General features: G+C 40.6%; 1 protein-coding gene across 2 annotated transcripts; it reads right to left on the bottom strand.

Annotated features, from left to right (window-relative positions):
- Nucleotides 1-5,588: 5,588 nt before the first annotated feature.
- LOC128544561 (zona pellucida sperm-binding protein 3-like) lies at nucleotides 5,589-7,630 on the bottom strand. 2 transcript variants are annotated; one of them, XM_053514764.1, is made up of 8 exons: nucleotides 7,045-7,629; nucleotides 6,842-6,960; nucleotides 6,655-6,758; nucleotides 6,407-6,584; nucleotides 6,229-6,346; nucleotides 5,954-6,039; nucleotides 5,792-5,883; nucleotides 5,589-5,686 (listed from the first exon to the last, which is right to left on the bottom strand). In XM_053514764.1, exons 1-8 carry the CDS (start codon nucleotides 7,594-7,596, stop codon nucleotides 5,634-5,636), a joined length of 1,302 nt encoding a protein of 433 aa, XP_053370739.1. In that variant the 5' UTR covers nucleotides 7,597-7,629; the 3' UTR covers nucleotides 5,589-5,633. The 2 variants fall into 2 exon arrangements, with proteins under 2 accessions (XP_053370739.1, XP_053370738.1); XM_053514763.1 differs by having other exon boundaries at nucleotides 6,842-7,630.
- Nucleotides 7,631-19,677: the final 12,047 nt, after the last annotated feature.

The following is a 19,677-nucleotide window of genomic DNA, read 5'->3' as shown; positions in this document are numbered from 1 at the left end:
TCCCGCCCTAACAGGCCAGCTTTGCCCTCAAAGGTCTTCCAATTATCAATGAAGCCCACGTTGTTTTCGGAGCACCACCTGGACATCCAGCGGTTCAGCGAACATAACCTGCTGTAAGTTATGTCACCACGCCTCATTGGGATGGGACCAGAGCATACTACTCCATTGGACATCACCTTCGCTAATTTAAACACCTCTATAAAGTTATTCTTACTAACCTCTGACTGACGAAGGCGTATATCGTTAGCTCCAGCATGTACTACTATCTTGGAGAACCTGTGCTGTCCTAGAGCCCTAAGATTCTCTGCTATGTCCGGTGCTCTGGCTCCCGGGATACACCTAACCACTGCCGCTGGCGCCCCTAAAGGCCTGGCTAATTTCACGTGTCTCAGTATAGAGTCACTATACTTGTGTTACTCGACCTCAGTGCAGCTTTTGACATTATTGATCATAGTATTCTCCTTCACAGATTAGAAAATGTAGTAGAAATTAGGGGAACGGCCCTCTCCTGGCTCAGATCCTTTGACTGATAGTTATTAGTTTGTATATTTAAATGGTGACTCCATGTTCTCAAGCGGAGTTTGGTGTTCCACAGTGTTCAGTTTTAGGCCCACTGCTTTTTTCTCTTTACCTGCTTCCTCTGGGGAACATAATTTGTGGGCATGGTATTAGTTTTTATTGTTATGCTGATGACACACAGTTATACATCTCAGCAAAACGAGATGAGAAAAACCAGCTTACTAAATTTGAGCAATGCATAAAGGATATAAGAGACTGGATGCTAATTAACTTCCTTCTGCTTAATCCTAATAAGACAGAAGTTCTAGTCATAGGACTGCATTCAGCTAGAAGCAAGGTTTTTGATCACACTGTTTCTTTAAATGGCCTTTCTGTTCCATGAAGTGCAGCAGTAAAATACCTCAGTGTGATTATAGATTCCAGCCTTTCATTTGAAGCACATGTAGATAATATTACCAGAATAGCACCTTTCACCTCAGAAATATTGCCAAGATAAGGAATATATTGTCACTAAACGATACAGAAAAACTAATTTATGCTTTTATCACCTCTAGGTTGGACTATTGTAACACCTTACTGTCTGATTGTTCAACTAGGTGCATAAACAAGCTTGAGTTGGATAGTAGATCCAGAAGATATGAGCACATAACCCCTATCTTATCTACACTGCATTGGTTTCCTGTGAAATTTTGCATTAATTTTAAAATACTACTGTTGACGTATAAAGCATTAAATGGTCTCGCGCCACAGTATCTGAGCGAACTGCTAGTGTCTAACGATCCGCCACGCCTACTTCAATCAAAGGATTCAGGCTGCTTGCCAGTACCTCATATTATGAAAACTAAAGCTGAGGGCTGAGCTTTTTTTTTACAACCCCAAAAGTTATGGAACAGCCTTTCAATTAATGTTCGGGACTCAGACACAATCTCAGTGTTAAAGTCTAGACTAAAACCTATTTATTTAGCCACACATTTTTGTAAATAGGTTTGCTTTAGGTAAAGGAGCAGATCTGGGGGACTCATGGACGTAGAGTATTATGGTCACTCGATAGTTCAGGAATGGAGTTTCCTACAATCTACTTGAGTCTTCTTTCTTTCCTACTGTCATCTCTGAGTTTTTCCTTGCCTCCATCGCCGTCGTCCTTGGCTTGATAATTAGGGACAATGATATAATTTTGATTCATACACATTTCATACAAACATAAATTATTTTTTGATTGTGTAAAAATGCTTCGTGACAATGTCACAAAACTGCTCTTTGACAATTTCAATTGTTAAAAGCGATATACAAATAATTTAATTGATCAAACTATGTCACTTTATACTGCACAGTCCTATACATAAAAAAAAATCAAAACATGGCTAAAACACTCAAAGTTTTATGGGGTACTAGATGAGGACTCTTTATAAACATAAGCAGTAAAGCATCTTCAGCACCCAAAAACCACTGAACCTGAAGTATGTTGGTGATTAAAGTGCAACTTTCAAGTTGGTGATTAAAGTGCAAGCCTTCCAATCACCTTGGGCCCTGTCTACAGAATAGATTAGTCTTCATCATTAACAAGTACAACTAAATTAAAGTGCCATCCCTTTGCGCAAAATAAGTGTCAACCTTTATCAAAAAACACACACAAACATCCATCCACCCACACAGCATATACGGTGGAACCACGGATTCCGAGTAACACGGTTTGTGAGCATTCCACAAGACAAGCAAAAATGTTTAATAAATTTTGACATTTGAAAAATGAGCAAGTCTTGGTAAAGCAAAAGAAAGTCTCATTAGAGAGGTTAAAGAAACATTTCCTTCCTCTCAGTATCGGCCTGTTACGTGTGCGCGTGTGTAATTTGACAGTATGCCCCTTCCCACACACACTCATGCCTTTTCACCCCCCACCCCCTTCTTCTCTCAATTTCTCACACACACTCTTTCTCTCTGCTCTACACAGAAACACTGCTCTGTCGCGATTTTTTAAAGGTAAAGTGCAGGTTAATTTGTTTGTTTTACTTTACAGCAGTGATTCCTTTAGTATGCGCTCACGCGAGTGTCACTAGCGATGTTCCTTGCTAATTTGTCCGATAAAACTTTCGTTAATGTGTTTGTGTGAAACTTAAATAAGAGAGCAGAAGGGGAGAAAGGTTTACTGTGTAAGATGAGAAGGGCGGGAGGTGATGATTACTCCTCTTCTCTCACTTAAGCCTCACGCATAAACGGAAACACTTCTGTTGGGATTTATTTTGACTTTTTTTAAAGGTAAAGTGCAGGTTAATTTGTTTTATTTTTACTTTACGAGTAACGTGGTTTGCAAGTGTTCCACAAGACAAGCAAAGATTTTAATAAATTTTGACCTGGAAACGAGCACTATCTTGGCTTACGAGCACTGAGTATCATGTATCACGCATGCGCTTCTTGATTTAATGCTGAGCGTCACGTGATCACAACTGAGCTAACGTTTTTTCTCTCTCTTGCGCTGCGGGTAATCATCTCCCCTGCTGGGTCTTAGTGCTCGTCTCTTACTGGTATAATCAACATCCGTGTGTGTGCTTGTTTTTCTTTCTATTGCGCTGCAGAGTGTGTGTTATGTGTGCAGTGGAGAAAAAAAAACACAACACACACACTCAAACACTGACACACAGTAAAGGCAAAAGAGAGTGTGAACCGGTGCAGTGTCAAATTACATACGCACACATAACACACACACTGCAGCGCAAGAGAAAGAAAAACACAAAACACACAGCACCTGTGCGCATAAATAGAAACACTTCTGATGGGATTTAGTTTAACTTTTTTTAAAGTGCAGGTTAATTTGGTTTACTTTATATTTTGTGGTATTTTTATGTATTTATTTTTTGGGGCTGTGGAATGAATAATTTGAATTTATTTCTTATGGGAAAATTTGCTTTGATTTACGAGCATTTTGGAATACAAGCCTGCCTCCGGAACAAATTATGCTCGTAATCTGAGGTTCCACTGTATGTGGTTAGTGGAATTAATGGTTTGAGTTTCCATTATTTCTTATGGGAAAATGTCCTTTGGATTATGAGTGTTTTCAAATATAAGCCCGCTACCGGAATGAAGTATGCTCATAATCAAGGGTTCCACTGTATTCAGCATAAATTTATCCTTCTAAAAATTGCATGATCAACAGTCATTAATTATGGCACATTTGGAGTTCTTTATAGCAGCAGTCAGTGTGGTTTTTGCAGGATATAAACTTATCTACTGGTTCTTGATTTTGTGGTGTACAGTCGTGGCCAAAAGTTTTACATAAATATTGCATAGTGCTTCTTTGTCATGAAAATTTACTTAATCCCAAACTCTTTAACTCTTTTAACTTTAACTCAGGTGAGAATGTTGATGAGCACAAGACAAAAGTTCTTGTCTTGAGATCATTATGTCAGGCTGATTGGGTTTGAATGGCAGACTTGACATGTTAAAGGGAGGGTGATGCTTGAAATCATTGTTCTTCCATTGTTAACCATGGTGACCTGCAAAGAAACGCATGCAGCCATCATTGCATTGCATAAAAATGGCTTCACAGGCAAGGATATTGTGGCTACTAAGATTGCACCTAAATCAACAATTTATAGGATCATCAAGAACTTCAAGGAAAGAGGTTCAATTCTTGTTAAGAAGGCTTCAGAATGTCTAAGTCCAGCAAGTGCCAGGACCGTCTCCTAAAGAGGATTTTAGCTGCGGGATCGGAGTGCCACCAGTGCAGAGCTTTCTCAGGAATGGCAGCAGGCAGGTGTGAGCGCATCTGAATGAACAGTGAGGCAAAGACTTTTGGAAGATGGCCTGGTGTCAAGAAGGGCAGCAAAGAAGCCACTTCTCTTCAGAAAAAACATCAGGGACAGATTGATCTTCTGCAGAAAGTATGGTGAATGGACTGCTGAGAACTGGAGCAAAGTCATATTCTCAGATGAAGCCTCTTTCCAATTGTTTGGGGCATCTGGGAAAAGGCTTGTCCAGAGAAGAAAAGGTGAGTGCTACCATCAGTCGTGTCATGCCAACAGTAAAGCATCCTGAGACCATTCATGTGTGGGGTTGCTTCTCATCCAAGGGAGAGGGCTCAATCAATTTTGCCCAAAAACACAGCCATGAATAAAGAATGGTACCAAAACACCCAACAGCAACTTCTAACAAAAGTTTGGTAATAAATGCATTTTCCAGCACGATGTAGCACAGTGCCATAAGGCAAAAGTGATAACTAAGTGGCTCTGGGATGAAAAATGTTGAACTTTTGGGTCTATGGCCTGGAAACTCCCCAAATCTTAATCCCATTAAGAATTTGTGGTCAATCCTCAAGAGGCGGATGGACAAACAAAAACACTAATTCTGAGAAACTCCAAAAAGTGATTATGAAAGAATGGGTTGCTAATCAGTAAGGATTTGGCCCAGAAGTTGATTGAGAGCATACCCAGTCGAATTGCAGAGGTCCTGAAAAAGAAGGGCCACCACTGCAAATACTGACTCTTTGCATAAATTATGTAATTGTTGATAAAAGCCTTTGAGTCGTATGAAGTGCTTGTAATTATATTTCAGTACATCACAAACAAAGATCTAAAAGCAGTTTAGCAGCAAACTTTGAAAACTAATATTTGTCATCAACTTTTGGCCACGACTATACAGTCCAGGTGATGGTCTGGGTGTGAATGGTCCTTTACAATTTTATTTTAAGTCTCTGCTGGGCCTTTTCTACCAGCTCAGGTGCAAGTTGTTTTCACCACAACAGGCTGTTAGCCATTACACCCCATTCCTGTAGGCACACGCCCCCCCCACTGAAATATTGGTTGTCGAGTTTAAAAGACAAAGATAAATGTGTAGGATTCATAGGCAAGGAGTATTAGTAAGCGGTTGTTTGGAAATAGTTCATAGCCAGGATTGGAACAGAGCGATAATGTCCATTATCTTTTGGTTAGCCCACCAGTTAGCATTCCCTACCCAGAGCAAATCCCCAATTGGGTCAGAAAGAGGCAGTGAATAACACACCAAAGCAAGCAAATTGGTTCTAGACACCCAGTGTTTGCCTTTTGTCCAAAAGGGAAAAATAAGCCAGCACAAGAGAGGAGTTCTAAAATTTTATTTAGGCAATGAAGTCATTAGACTAACAATTATTTCAGAATCATTATTGGACCAAGGTGAACTTCCTTCTCCATCTGGAAGCCTGCAAATGGGGGAGGAAAAAAAAAAATAAAATAAAAAACATCAGTACAAAGCCACATTCCAAAAAACAGACACCCTACAATAGGCCAACAGTGCCCTCGGATACCTTGCTCTGAGGACAGGTCACGTCCCTTTCTCATGCCACAGCTGCTGTCACAACAACTGCATACCTGGTTAGGACCATATGCAGCAGTCCATCTAGGGAGAAGAGTGGACGTTAGGAGTCACATCTCATCAGAATTAGGCCATCACAATAATTGCAACATACCCATTGTTAGAGAACGAACAAGCCTTGTGCTCAGCATCAGCAGGGGCAGATGTGGCCGTTGCCCTCAAGACGCATGCAATGTAGACCTGCATACAACAATGACCAAAGGTGATGGCACAGGTGCTTCGGCCCGAACAAGAGGGCACTCACTCCATTTATGACAAGCACCATTAAAACAGAATTATCAGAGGGATGACAGTCATGTCATTGTGCCTAACAATTTACATTCTGGCTTAAAAACTTGCTACTTCACCCCCTGTACAATCACTCCTTACCAAGCTACTGTTCGATTGTTGAAATGTGAAGGCTTCCAGCTGAAACCCTAGCTCATTTGCTTGAGTTTGAGGCATGAACCGGGAACCAGAGTGTGTAATCTTCGTATCAATCAGGCACCTGGGGAGAGCTACAGTCAGATCAGCTCAAACACAAAGGGTTAAGAAGAACCCCACTTACCCATGGTTTTCAATGAAGGAATATCGGGGGACTGCACTGAGGTCAGGGACTGCAGTTGCCACACAGCCATCTATAAGGACACGCAGGGGCACGTGGTTGAACTGCATAACTGATGCCCTAATGTTTATAAGCTGACCCAAGTAGTACTGGTTGGATGTCCTTTCAGTGATCCAGTCATCTACAAGGGAAACAAAACATGTAAATAAAAGCTTCACACAATCAACCTATAGCTCAACCAAAATACAAACCCATCATGAGTCTCAAGGAGAAAACAAGAAGCTCCTCAGCAGCCTGGGCAGAAGCAAATGGGATCCAAGCAGGCAGGAGAGCATTGCTACTCACATTGTGGAATCTGGAAAGCATTCAAAGACAAGCCCATCAAAAAGGAGTACATTCTCATGCACCCCCCAATAAACAATCAGTATGGTAAAATACCTTGGATAGTGACACTCAATGAAGACACCAATTCCAGCATTCCTCAGAATGGGAGTACCACTTATTGGGGCTGAAGCAACACCAAGAGTGAAGATATAGACCAGCTCATCTGCAGTCACCTGAAAGGGAAAAATACAAGTTAAATCCAAGTGTCTAACTAGCTTAAAAGGAAAAATAGAGGTATGTGGCAGTGGGAGGCTTACAGTCAAAGCACTGTTGCAGCCATACAATGGTGCTTCATAGATAAGGAACCGAGAAGAAGCATCCATCCCCGTGGCAGCACAGCCTCCCAGTGTGAGCGCAGCAACATTGAGGGTTGTACTGCTTCCAAACACACTTGTGCTCACTTCTACATGCACCGCAGTCTCATTGCATCTTGCTGTTACACCCTGGGTAGGAATAGAATCACCCTGTCCTGGAGGGTTCACATAGGTTGGTGGAGTGGGGATCTTTGGGGGTGTTGGATAACGCCAAGTCAGGTTTTTCACTAGATGCTGCAAGACTTGCTGTTGTTGAGAGCCCAGAGGAGTTTGAAGCTGCAGTCCAAGTGGGGCTCCTACAGGGCTTCCAATTTGGGAAACACTCTGCATTAATTGAGAAGGTAAACCAACACTCACTTGAGGTGAAGCTTGCCCTGGTGCATTAGGTTGAAATCCTGCAGGAACTTGAAAATGCCCCAGTGTCAACACTTGTGCTGTTGACAGTCCAACTGCAACTAGCAGCACCACACTAACTCCCACATAGTTGAACCCCATTGCGGTCAACAGCTGATTGCAAGCATACCAGACCTAGCACACCACCTGCTATTTATGCAGTGACTAAAGCACATCTTCAAACCTTTTAAAATAGTTTGATGATCTTCCACGCCTGTTGAGTTACTAATTGGGCTTGCCCTTGCATTTGATTGGACCCTACGTAAAAAGTGCTTAATTGTCTTAATTGTCTAGGTCACAAGACTTAGTTAAGCAAGTTAACAAATGTAGCACAAAAGAATAATTAAAGTCCTTGATTGCACACTTTGTACAATTGTAAGAAATGACATGTCTTGGGTTGACACAGAATGTTTCTTACAAGCTACAAAATAAACGTACCTGCAGCTTAATTAAAGTGTAGCAATTGTTGTAAGCCCATGGGTTAGAAATAAGACAGAAACTGTGCTTGTTTCGAAGCATATAGAACACTAACTATTTGCATGGAACTTAACAATGCACATTATCAGAAAGCAACTTTTATATATATCTATCTGTCTAATTTATTATATATATATATATATATATATAAGTATTTAAGTTCTTGACAAGAGTGGCAAGGAAGAAACCTTGGGAGGAACTAGGCAATATTTAAGGGCTATAAAACATGTGGTATCATAGAAGCACCACCTCATTTGGCTCTTACTTTGTGTGTGTTTAGACCAGCATTTCCCAGGATGTTGGCTGGGACAACGCGGGCCTCATAAATGGCTTGCAAGAAGCCCAGGGGGTATTCCAGAAAGCAGGTTATGTGACATACCCATGTAAGTTTGAGGGTATAAGTTAGTGGATAACCTCAACTTTCGGTTCCAAAAACGGAGGTAACTTTCTGGGTATGTATGTAACCATAGCAACTTACTCTCTGAAGATAACCTGCTTAGTAGCAGGTTATGTTCCAGGGTCAGTTTGTTTCAGAAGGGTATTGAGCATGGCGGCACTTTTGATGAAGATCCCGTGGATGTGGAGGCACAAATCATACGAGTTTTTTTTCGCCAGGAGAGAGTTATAAGACTGCGTATTGATGTTTTTTCATTTCCTAATGATTATTTGAAAGAGCGTTATTGGTTTTCAGTGGAATCGTTAATTTACTTAACATATCTCTTGAAATCGCATATTGCAAATGTCACAAACTGCGGGTCTGCGCTTTCTGTGCATGGCACTTTGTTTTTTTGCGTCTTGCACTTAAACACTTCTTATACACGTGTGTACAGTTCCCTGGACATAAACCTCTGCATGTTATTAGAGGAATTATACAGAGTGCCAGGTTTGTCCTTTGTAGTAAAATCGATGATGCATATCCAATATGTAGTCATACTATTTATATACATGTGTTCATCCTGCATACACACACTTGATCCTATGACTTTCTATTTCAGGGTTTCCAAATGTAATTGGGTGCATTGATGGCACCCACATTCCTATTAAAGCTTCTTCAATAAATGAGGGAGACGATGTTAATAGGAAATCTATTCATAGTATCAATGTACAGGTAACAACTTAATTTTGTCCTTAATTTTTTGCCTTGTTAAAATCATTAAACTCATTATTTTTTTCCACTAACTACAGTATAGGTAATATGTGAGGCAACCCACATCATTACTAATGATAGGGCAAAATGGCCAGGATCTGTGCATCATGCCAGAATTCTCCACGAGTCATCATTATGCCAGACATTTCAGCAGGGTATGTTTTTCTATATACAATGTTTTTTTCTTTATACTATATTAGTATTGTACACTTAAATCATTACAGTACAGTACAATGGTTACTTGTTGGGGGACAGAGGATACCCCCGTCTGCCCTATTTAATGACATCCTACCCTAAACCTGATCCTGGACCACAGACGCACTTTAACCTGGCTTACAGCCGAACACGGGCTAAGGTGGAGATGACCATAGGGATCCTCAAGTCTAGGTTTCCGTGTCTGCGTGGGCTCCGGGTTAGTCCAGAGAGGGCCTGTGTTGTGCTTCACCACATTGCCACTATAAGAGGAGAGCGCCACCTTCCTTATATTGAAGAAGATGGCCCAGAGGAACCTCTACAGATTATTGCAAACAACAGAGATGGAAGACTTTTGAGAGGCAGGATTTGTTAAAATTACTTTTATTAAAATGTTTGCACTGGTCTGCTGCGCAGTTCATTTCTTTATTTCCTGAAAAACAATGAAAGTAAAATGTGTTTTTTTTTAAATGACATTGCTTTATATACACAACACTTTTAACATGCGACATATTAATATACGCACAAGTTCTCACCTTAAGGCGGTGCTCCAGTAATTCAATTTCTAGTGTTGCTTTTTTAATGGATAGCCTTTTCTTTTCCATTAGAAGCTGTATAATGTCCATCTCCATGTCACTTTTTCTTAGTTGTTTTTGAAGATGGACCTTATACAGCTCCTTTGCTGGCAACTAGGAAGGAAACTAGAAAATATTATTAAAAAATAATTAAATAAATGAGATTCTGTCAGACAATAAAATTTAAATATGGACAACTGCACACAAATTTTTACAATGCTTAGATTGTGCATTGAGGTTGAAGGACCTTCATCTGTGGTTAAATCCCCAGGTATGTACTGTGAAAGAACAATGACAGTCTGTTACTCTAATGTAAAAAGGGGGCGCTGCATTATAATAGTATGCATCCTAGCTCCGTGGAACTACCAGCATTGTCCACTTCTGTCACAGATGTGGTCTCTTCATCTTCATCCTTCAGTGGAAATATGCAAGTATACATTATCTGGCAAAAAGAAAAAAAAATACCTAAGAGCAATATGCTATGTATTATGTATATATGTATATGTATGAGCAATGTACCTGACAACAAAACACTTACAACTGTGACAGACTGTGTTCCTTCTGTAGGGTCCAATAAAACAATCCCTCTATCAGTATCTATAAGAAAATACAACCCATAAAATTCTCAATATTATCAAAGAAAAAAACAATAATGCAGGAAAAAACATGTCAAAGTAATACAACTAAGATCACAGTAGCCTATACATCATATGCAGTTAAATACAGTAAGCCTGCATAAAAACGATAAGCATGTTCAAAAGCCTGAAGTGACAGAGATAAGTCATATAATGAAAACAAATTATAGTGGTAAACTTACATTTCACCATGTTAGTGTCACTGGTCGCCCTTTTTTAAGGGACAGAGCCAGCTCCTCAGATGGGATGAGGGGAGGTGGTGGTCGGCCCCCGCCAGTTAGACGGGCTTCAACCTTCTTTCTATTAGCTATATGACAGAAAGAATATACTAAATCATGTTTAATAAATAGTTCAGTGATCGTGTAATCAAATATTACCTTTTTGCAAAACGTTTTTGTGTTTCATTTTCACTTGGCTTCTGGCTGTAAGGGATTACACCTTATTAAATAAGAAACCATAAATTCCTAGTCAGTATACATTGCTATTTTGACCTAAAGAAATGAATGGCAGGAAAAGTAAATGCTTTCATTTAACAGTCAAAAGGACACAGAAGGGGTGTTTAATTATTTTTGCATTATAATAAAAGGGGATGCGATGTCAAATTTGCACATTTGCCGCTCTCTTTTTTTCACTTTGATTTTCCATTTTGACTCGTGAAATTGGCGATCCACTGAAAATGTCTTTATGTATGCACCGTGCACTCTGGGTAACCAGTAGGAGGTTGATTAAACTTACTTTTATCAGGAGTTTTGGAACCGACATACCCAGAGGTTATGATTAACCAAATGGTAAGTTAACTGAGCTTCCTGGAATACCCCCCAGATCTCACTCCATGTCATTTTTTTCCTGTGGGACTACGCAAAGGAGGAGGTGTACAGGACAAAGCCACGCACACTGGAGGACTTGGAGGTATGGATTCTCAAGGTTCTCTTCAATATGCCATATGATTTCCTTTAGAAGACTGTGCATTTCATTCCGGCCGTTTGAAGAAACTGATTGACACCACCAACGCCTATGTTGAAATTTAAAGATTTGCTTTCGTTTTCCTATGTAATAAAGTACATGTACAATTTGTGTCAATAAATTTGTATTGGAAATATAGACTTTATTACGATTTTTTAATGTCTTTAGCTACTTTTCACCCATCATGTAAGTGAAACCGGACAGTGTGATTATAAATTAAATGTAAAGTGTAAAATAAAGTGTAAAATGCAATTTTTAATCCAGGAACAGATGAGCTTAGGAGCAACTCAACAATATGAGGGGTAATCGCTATTTTCCTCTGGGTCCTATGCTCCCCTGAATTACATATACTGTACATAATAAGGGCACAACAAAGGGTCTTATATTTCCAGGGTCCCATGTTACCAAGGTCCTATGTAGCACATAATGGAAACCTGAAAAATATTGCCTATTGTGGAAACTCATCAAAGAATTTTTGGACATTTCCAATTGGTAGACTCAATTCACATTTAATTTTAAAGTGGAACTAGAATTGTATTGAGTAAGTAAATTAGTTTTAAAAGCACCTGAAAATGTAACTGAAACATTAACGTTTAATCCGAGGATTATTTTTTTACCTGAGATTTTGCTATGCATTTTAGGGCACTGAAATTTGAGCTTTTGGAAATCTCCTTCCAGTGTGAGGAAATTCTGAAACTTTTATTCTGTACTGATGTGTGAAGAGATGTGTGCCCTATATGTTTAGGACTATCACTACAAGTTTGTTTGACAAACTTTAGACTGTGTTTTTTGGAGTTTTGTTCAGGTGGTTGATAGATATCAGAGAAAAGTGGCTAGATTGATTCAAGCTCCTAGGATGTATGTTGTAACTTAAATATAATAAGCACTCTTTACAAATGAAAGCATGGCTCCACTCATGTCAGTCAAAAGCAGAGGTTTAAAGCAATCACGGTCACAGACTTTCCCGAACTAGGCTAAGCAAGGGCATTAATAACTCAATGGTAGACATCTTTTCTACTAGGCAGACTACGCAACTTCCCTGCCTAGCCACTGGACTTGCAGGAAAACCTTTTTGAGAGTTGTATCAGGAAGGGCATCCACTGTAAAACCAGTGGCAAACTCAAAATGTGTGGATTAAATAACCCACTGTTGAAACACCTACTGAAAGACCCCAAAAAAACCTTAGGGGTTCTTGAGATGCATACAAATCAATACGGTCAATCCAGGTGCTACAATGTGGAATTATGCTCCTTTAAAAGTAACTCTGCATGCATCGGTGGCCAGAAGACACCAATGTGAACTTGCAGCTAAACTTGGAGTTTATGATTAAAAATCACATCCATTTCTCCTAACATAACAGGGACTCATTGGGTTCATAGAGCACAAAATTCCAAGACAACATGACAAACCAAACTCAATGAAAACGTCACTTTGGGTAATACCACAACCATAGCTCTATGCTCAGCGACAGTTAATGGTTTTCATGTGATCAATGGACTAAAGGTACCTGGATGGATCCATCAGATCAATAAAGTTGAGGGAGTAAGGCTCACTGGTCCATCAGGAATATCATATGTAGTTTGATACAGACAGAAAATTAAATGTACCCTCAGTAACAAATGTTTTGTGCTGAACACAAGCAGGGACTCCAGAAGCTCTGGTATGCAAGTCAGCCAAATCACCATGAGCAATCCTGAGTAAACTTGGGTGGAAGAAGACATCTTTCCAAGATTAATGTACATGTACAAATTCGTAAAATAAGTTTGTTTATTGCTTGGAGTTAATCCCCGTTACCACACCCTGCTGGAAATAAGTAGGAAGATTTGTCAATAAATAGTAAAATGGTGCCATCAGAGTTAGGATTAGTCATTAAACTACCAATCATTGATATAATGAATGATTATAATAATTTCAATAATTATAATAATAAAATAATTATTATTATTTTAATTATAATAATAATTATTATAATTTTGAATTATACACATCTTATACAAACTTAAAAATTTTTTTTAAATTGCTTTGTGACAATGTCAATTGTTAAATTGAATTGAATTGATCGTATTGCCTAGGTTGTGCCGAAAATTATGTCACTTTATACTGCACAGTCCTATACCTTAAAAAAAATCAAAACATGGCTAAAACACTCAGGGTTTTATGGGGTACTAAATAAGGACTCTTTATAAACATAAGCAGTAAAGCATCTCCAGCATGCAAAAACCTGAAGTGTGTTGGTGCTTGAAGTGCAACTAAGAAGCCTTCCAATCCCTTGGGACTCTGTCTCCAGAATACAATAGTCTTCATCATTAACAAGTACGACTAAATTAAAGTGCCATCCCTTAGCACAAAATAAATGTCAACCTTTAAGAAGAAACACAGCATATACAGTAGTAACATGGTTTGCGAGCATTCCGCAAGACAAGCAAAGATTTTTTATCATTTTTGACTTGAAAAATGAGCAAGCGTTGGTTTATGAGTACCGAGTATCATATATCACGCATGCGTTCTTATTTTGACGCAGAGCGTCACATGATCACAACTGAGACAATGTTTTTTCAATCTCTGGCGCTGCGGAATTCTCCCCTGCTTGGTCAAAGTGCGCATCTCTCACTGGTATAATCAACATCAGTGCACGTGTGTACTGTTTACTACAACACTGACCACGTGTGTGCACGTAAAACATTTTTTGTGTTTGTAAGCCTGTATGTACAGCGCGCGTGTTCTGTTTCTTATAACAGGTGTGCGCACGTGTAAAGCAAAAGAAAGACTCATTAGAGAGGTTAAAGATCCATTTTCTCCCTCTCTGTATCAGCCTGTCATGTGTGCAGGCGCTTAATTCGACACTGTGCCCCTTTATATACACGCTCACCTTTACACCCCCCAGCTCCTCCTCCTTTCTACTCTACACAGAAATACTGCTCTGTCGCGATACTTTTTAAAGGTAAAGTGCAGGTTTACTTGTTTTACTTTACAGCAGTAATTCCGTTAGTGTGTGTTCACGCAGGTGTCATTAGCGATGTTCCTTGCTCATTTTTTCAATAAAACAGTCTTTCATTAATGTGTGTGAAACTGAAGAAAAGTTTACTGTGTAGGAGAAGGAGCTGATCTCTTGTTTTATTTTTACTTTATATTAATTTTTTGGGCTGTGAAATGAATAGTTTGAGTTGCCATTATTTTGTATGGAAAAATTACCTTTGGTTTATGAGTGTTATGAAATATGAGCCCACTTCCAAAACAAATTATGCTTGTAATCCAAGGTTCCACTGTATTCAGCATAAATTTATCCTTCTAAAAATTGCATGATCAGTGGTTAATTACAGCACAGAATTCTTTATAGCAGAATTCATTGTGTTTTTTGTAGTAGGATATAAACTACTGGTTCTTAAATTTGTTTTGTACAGTCTGCCCAATGGTACTAGATAAGTAACAGTTGATGGCTTGGGTGTAAATTGTCCTTTGCAATTGTATTGGCTAGTTCGAAGCAGGAGGAACAGTATTAATCTTCCAAGTTGATGAGAGAGCAGCCAATCTTCTGTGCAGTTGTGATGACCTTCTGCAGCGCCATTCTCTGGGGTACAGTACCACACATGTAGTATGCCAATCAATGCTCCACCAATCAAAAAAAAAAAAAAAAAAAAAATTCTGCTGGGCCTTTACCAGCTCAGGTGCAAGTTTTTTCCCCCCCACCCCACACGAGGTTGTTAGCCATTCCACCTCATTTCTGTAGGCAGACCCCCCCACTGAAATATTGGTTGTCAAGTTTAAAAAAACACATTCATCATAAAGACAAATGTGTAGGATTCATAGGTAAGAAGTATTAGTAAGTAGTTGTTTGGAAATGGTTCATAGTCAGGTTTGTAACAGAGCAATAATGTCCATTATTGTAAGGGCCATATTTCATTCTTGTGATTTGTTGTTATGTTTATCTTATTTCAGTTTATTAGTTAAGCATTAAGCATTAAGTATCATAAATATAATTTGTATTGTGACATCACTTCATGGGTTGTTCTGTGACATCATCCCACAGTTATGCAGTTCCATGTCTATCACGCACGTTAGTTGTAGTTGTTGTTAAGACACGGAAGGATACAGAAAGGTGTGGAGCACACAAGCTTTTGACCGTGATAACGTGAGACAGTAAGCTAAAAGGAATACAGTAAAATAAGTTGTTGTAACTGTAATCTATCGAAGCTACAGAACACAGCAAGCGACTTGTCGTGACTACAGTGGATTTATGCAAGAAACTGTAACAACCGTTGTTTTTGATGTTGGAAATAAACAAGAGACAAAGAAATCAACGAAACGTCTGATGTCGTCAGTGACACTGTGTAACTAAAGACACGCGTCAGAACTTGTGAATAACATGCACCTACATTAAAGTCAAAAGCTTGGCTCCGCCGCAGAAATGAAGATAAGTGATTTAAGATTGTGAAGAGCGCGCGTGCGACTTCAAAAACGCGCATCAACCGAAACCGAAAGCGAGAAGAGGACTTGCCTGCCTTAAACTTCACCATGTCACACGGCGAGGACAACGCCGCTATCGCCGAATCTGAGCAGGTGATGGTGCTCGACGAACTGAAGAGCGCCAGAGAAGGCAAGTGGAGTCAGTTGACTGTATTATACAATGAACTGGAGGCGCTTATGGACAACGCTTGTAATTTGCATGACGTTAAAGCCAAGCGCCGCCAATATAAAGCGCTGCTAAATGACTTTATTGAAAGTAATGTAACAGTGCGATCGTGCGCAAAGGTTGAAGAGCGTGAAACTGATCAACACCACTGGTATTACCCTAGATTAACGCGCTGCTCAGAATTCATGGTAAGAGTGGAGTCGTGGATCGCGGACACTAGTAATCGCTTTAAGTTGTCTCAAACAGTTGACGATGGAGTTTCGCCAAACGACAGTGTGTCAATGGCAGAGCGTAAGACGCCCGCCCCCCAAAGGCAAGGAAGCGTAACGTCGGCGGCATCCAAGAGGTCCTTAACGTCAGCAGCATCCGAAACTCGACTAAAAAAGGCAGAAGCCAACAGAGCAGCCTTGCTGGCTAAAGCAGCAACTTTGAGAGATCGGCAGGCGCTGGAGCTGGAGGAAGCACAATTAAAGATTGAGGAAGAGCAATTGAAAGCACGACTAAAGGCTAGACAAGCACAATTAAAGGCACAAAAGGAAAGGCTGGAAATGGAAACGGCGCTTGCAATGGCCGATGCTGAACTAAATTCTTACCAGAACCGCAAAAAACAACATCCTGCCAGACGGAGCGTGGTCGTCGAAACGAGTGGTGCACGCCCCCCGGAACCAGAGCAAAACGACCACTGCAACCACAGTTCGGCAACGGAATACCTCGAGCTGCCATCACGCCTCCGAGCAACCCACTTAAGCATGCCAGTGAGTGCCCAACCCATAATGTCAAGCACCCTAATGGAACGGCCCACCCAAGGTAACGAACACTCACTTTACAACACTGACATAGTGGAGCCTCAGGGTAGGATGCCACTTCAGGCAGACCTTACAGAAACGTTTGCAAAGAGTCAGAGGCAACATTCCTTACCTCCGCGCAACGTTCCTCCATTCTATGGTGACCCTCTTAAGTTCACGTCCTTCGTAAGAGCTTTTAAACATGCCATCGAAACCAACACTGATAGCAATCATGATAGGCTGTTCTATCTCGAGCAGTATACTGAAGGACAGCCTAAGGACCTAGTGAGAAGCTGCCTGCTCATGCCAGAACATTGTGGCTACGCAGAGGCTATGAAACTGTTACATGACAATTTCGGAAATAGACAAATAATCGCTACAACGCTGATGCAAAAGGCACTCAACTGGCCGGAAATAAAGTCAGAGGACGGAAAGTCGCTAAAAACTTTCTCCCTGTTCCTAGTAGAATGTTACAATACCATGTCAAGCATCGATTACATGGATGAGCTAGACAATGCTACCAACTTGAGAGGTGTTGCCTCAAAACTGCCCTACAAATTGCGTGAAAAATGGAGAAGCCACGTATATAAGTACGAGGAGCGCAATCAGGAAAGAGCTAAGTTCGTGCAGCTGATGAAATTCGTAGAACGAGAAGCAAAGGTAATGTCCAACCCACTCTTTGGAGACCTGAACGTTTCGACTAGTGGTACAACGACTAGTGGTAAAAAACACAGCAGCAAATCCTCTCCAGGATTCAAGCAAAAAACTGAAGAAAAGAGGGGCAGCAGCTTTGCGACCGGCGTAAAACAGGTTGGTAAAGTTCATAGAGACTCAATCACAGTAAAGAGTAGTGGTGCATTAGTTATTAGTGCCTTCACTAAACCTTGTGCATCCTGTGAGCAAGATCATACCCTAGACGAATGCCACAAGTTTAACAATGAGACATATAAGGTCAAATTGGACTTTCTAAAAAAGAATGGATTCTGCTTTGGCTGTTTAGTAAAAGGACATTTAAGCAAAGACTGCACGAAGAAAATTACCTGTCAGTTGTGCTCAAAGAAACATCCTCGCATGCTACACATTGCAGCAAAAGACACAGCTCAAGCGATCGCAAAGGCTGACGAAACCGAACCAGTTCAAACATTGCCTGTTACAGCGAGTCACGAAACGAGTGCGTGTATCGGGGCTGGAGATGACTGTATTCTCTCCATAGTACCTGTTAAAATAAAGTCCAAAAAGGGCAACAAGACAGTAAAAGTATACGCCTTTATGGACCCAGGTAGCTCTGCTACATTTTGTACAGAGTCACTAGCAAGGCGATTAAACGTACAAGGTAAAAAAATTGACATCATGTTAAGCACCCTGAACGCGAAGAAACAAGTAAAAAGCTATGTGCTTACTGATCTAGAGGTTAGCAGTCTGGAAGAAAACACCTTTGTTGAACTCCCCAAAGTGTTCACACAAAAGAGTATCCCAGTCTCAGTGGAAAATATTCCACAACAGCACGACATTGATAAGTGGCCATACCTCAGCGAAGTAAAACTGCCTTACATTAATGCTGGAGTTGAAATTCTCATAGGTAACAAAGAGCACAGGCTCCTAGAACCATGGCGAGTAATTAACAGCAGGCACAATGGGCCATATGCAGTAAAGACTGCTCTTGGATGGACCATAAATGGACCTCTTCGAGAGTCGGTCGAGGAAGGCACATGTGACAATGAGCAAGTGAGCGTTGCAGTCAACAGAGTCTCCATCGAAAGTGTGGAACAAATGCTGATACAACAGTACAACCATGATTTTCCTGAACGGAACTGTGATGACAAAGCTGAGCTGTCACAAGAGGACTATCAGTTTTTAGACTCTGTAACTAACTCCCTGCAATTTACCGATAATCACTTCTACATCGGTCTCCCATTTAAGAAAGCAGCTATTAAAATGCCCAATAACCGAAGCGCAGCCATGCAGCGCGCACTGAACCTCAAACGGAAGTTTAAGCATAACCTCTCCTTTCACAAAGAGTATCTAAACTTCATGAACGACATGTTTGAAAAGGGTCATGCAGTCAAGGTCCCCACGCCCCACCCTAGTCGACAAGACGGGCAAGTGTGGTACATACCTCACCATGGTGTGTACCATCCTCAAAAGAAAAAGCTAAGGGTAGTCTTTGACTGTGCTGCCAGCTATCAGGGAATATCATTAAATAGCGAGCTCCTGCAGGGACCCGACCTGACAAACTCACTCATTGGGGTGCTCGCACGCTTTAGACAAGAAGAAGTTGCCATGATGGCAGATGTGGAAGCCATGTACTATCAGGTCAGAGTTCCGGAAAAGGACACAGACTTGTTGCGTTTCCTGTGGTGGCCGAACGGAGACGTGAGTCAGGACTTGGTTGAGTATAAAATGGTTGTTCATTTGTTTGGTGCAAAATCATCTCCAAGTGTAGCTAACTTCGCCCTTAGGAAAACAGCAGAAGAAAACCGCAGCAATGCATCTGCCGAGGCAGTCAACACAGTACTTAAAAACTTTTATGTAGACGACTGCTTGAAGTCTGTCTCTAGTCATAGTCAAGCAGTTGCGCTATATAGTAATCTCACCAAACTGTGCGCAAGTGGAGGGTTTCACCTCACCAAGTGGGCAAGTAATAGTCGTACATTGCTAGCTTCCATCCCTGAGGGTGAGAGAATTAAAGACATGAGGGACTTAGATTTGAGTAAAGACGTACTCCCTGTTGAGAGGGCTCTAGGGGTGCTGTGGTGTATTAATTCAGACACGCTCAAGT

This window comes from Clarias gariepinus, chromosome 16 (assembly GCF_024256425.1).
Source record: "Clarias gariepinus isolate MV-2021 ecotype Netherlands chromosome 16, CGAR_prim_01v2, whole genome shotgun sequence".
NCBI lineage: Eukaryota > Metazoa > Chordata > Actinopteri > Siluriformes > Clariidae > Clarias > Clarias gariepinus.
The sequence above is the reverse complement of the archived record's forward strand: the minus strand, read 5'-3'. Positions and strand labels throughout refer to the sequence as shown.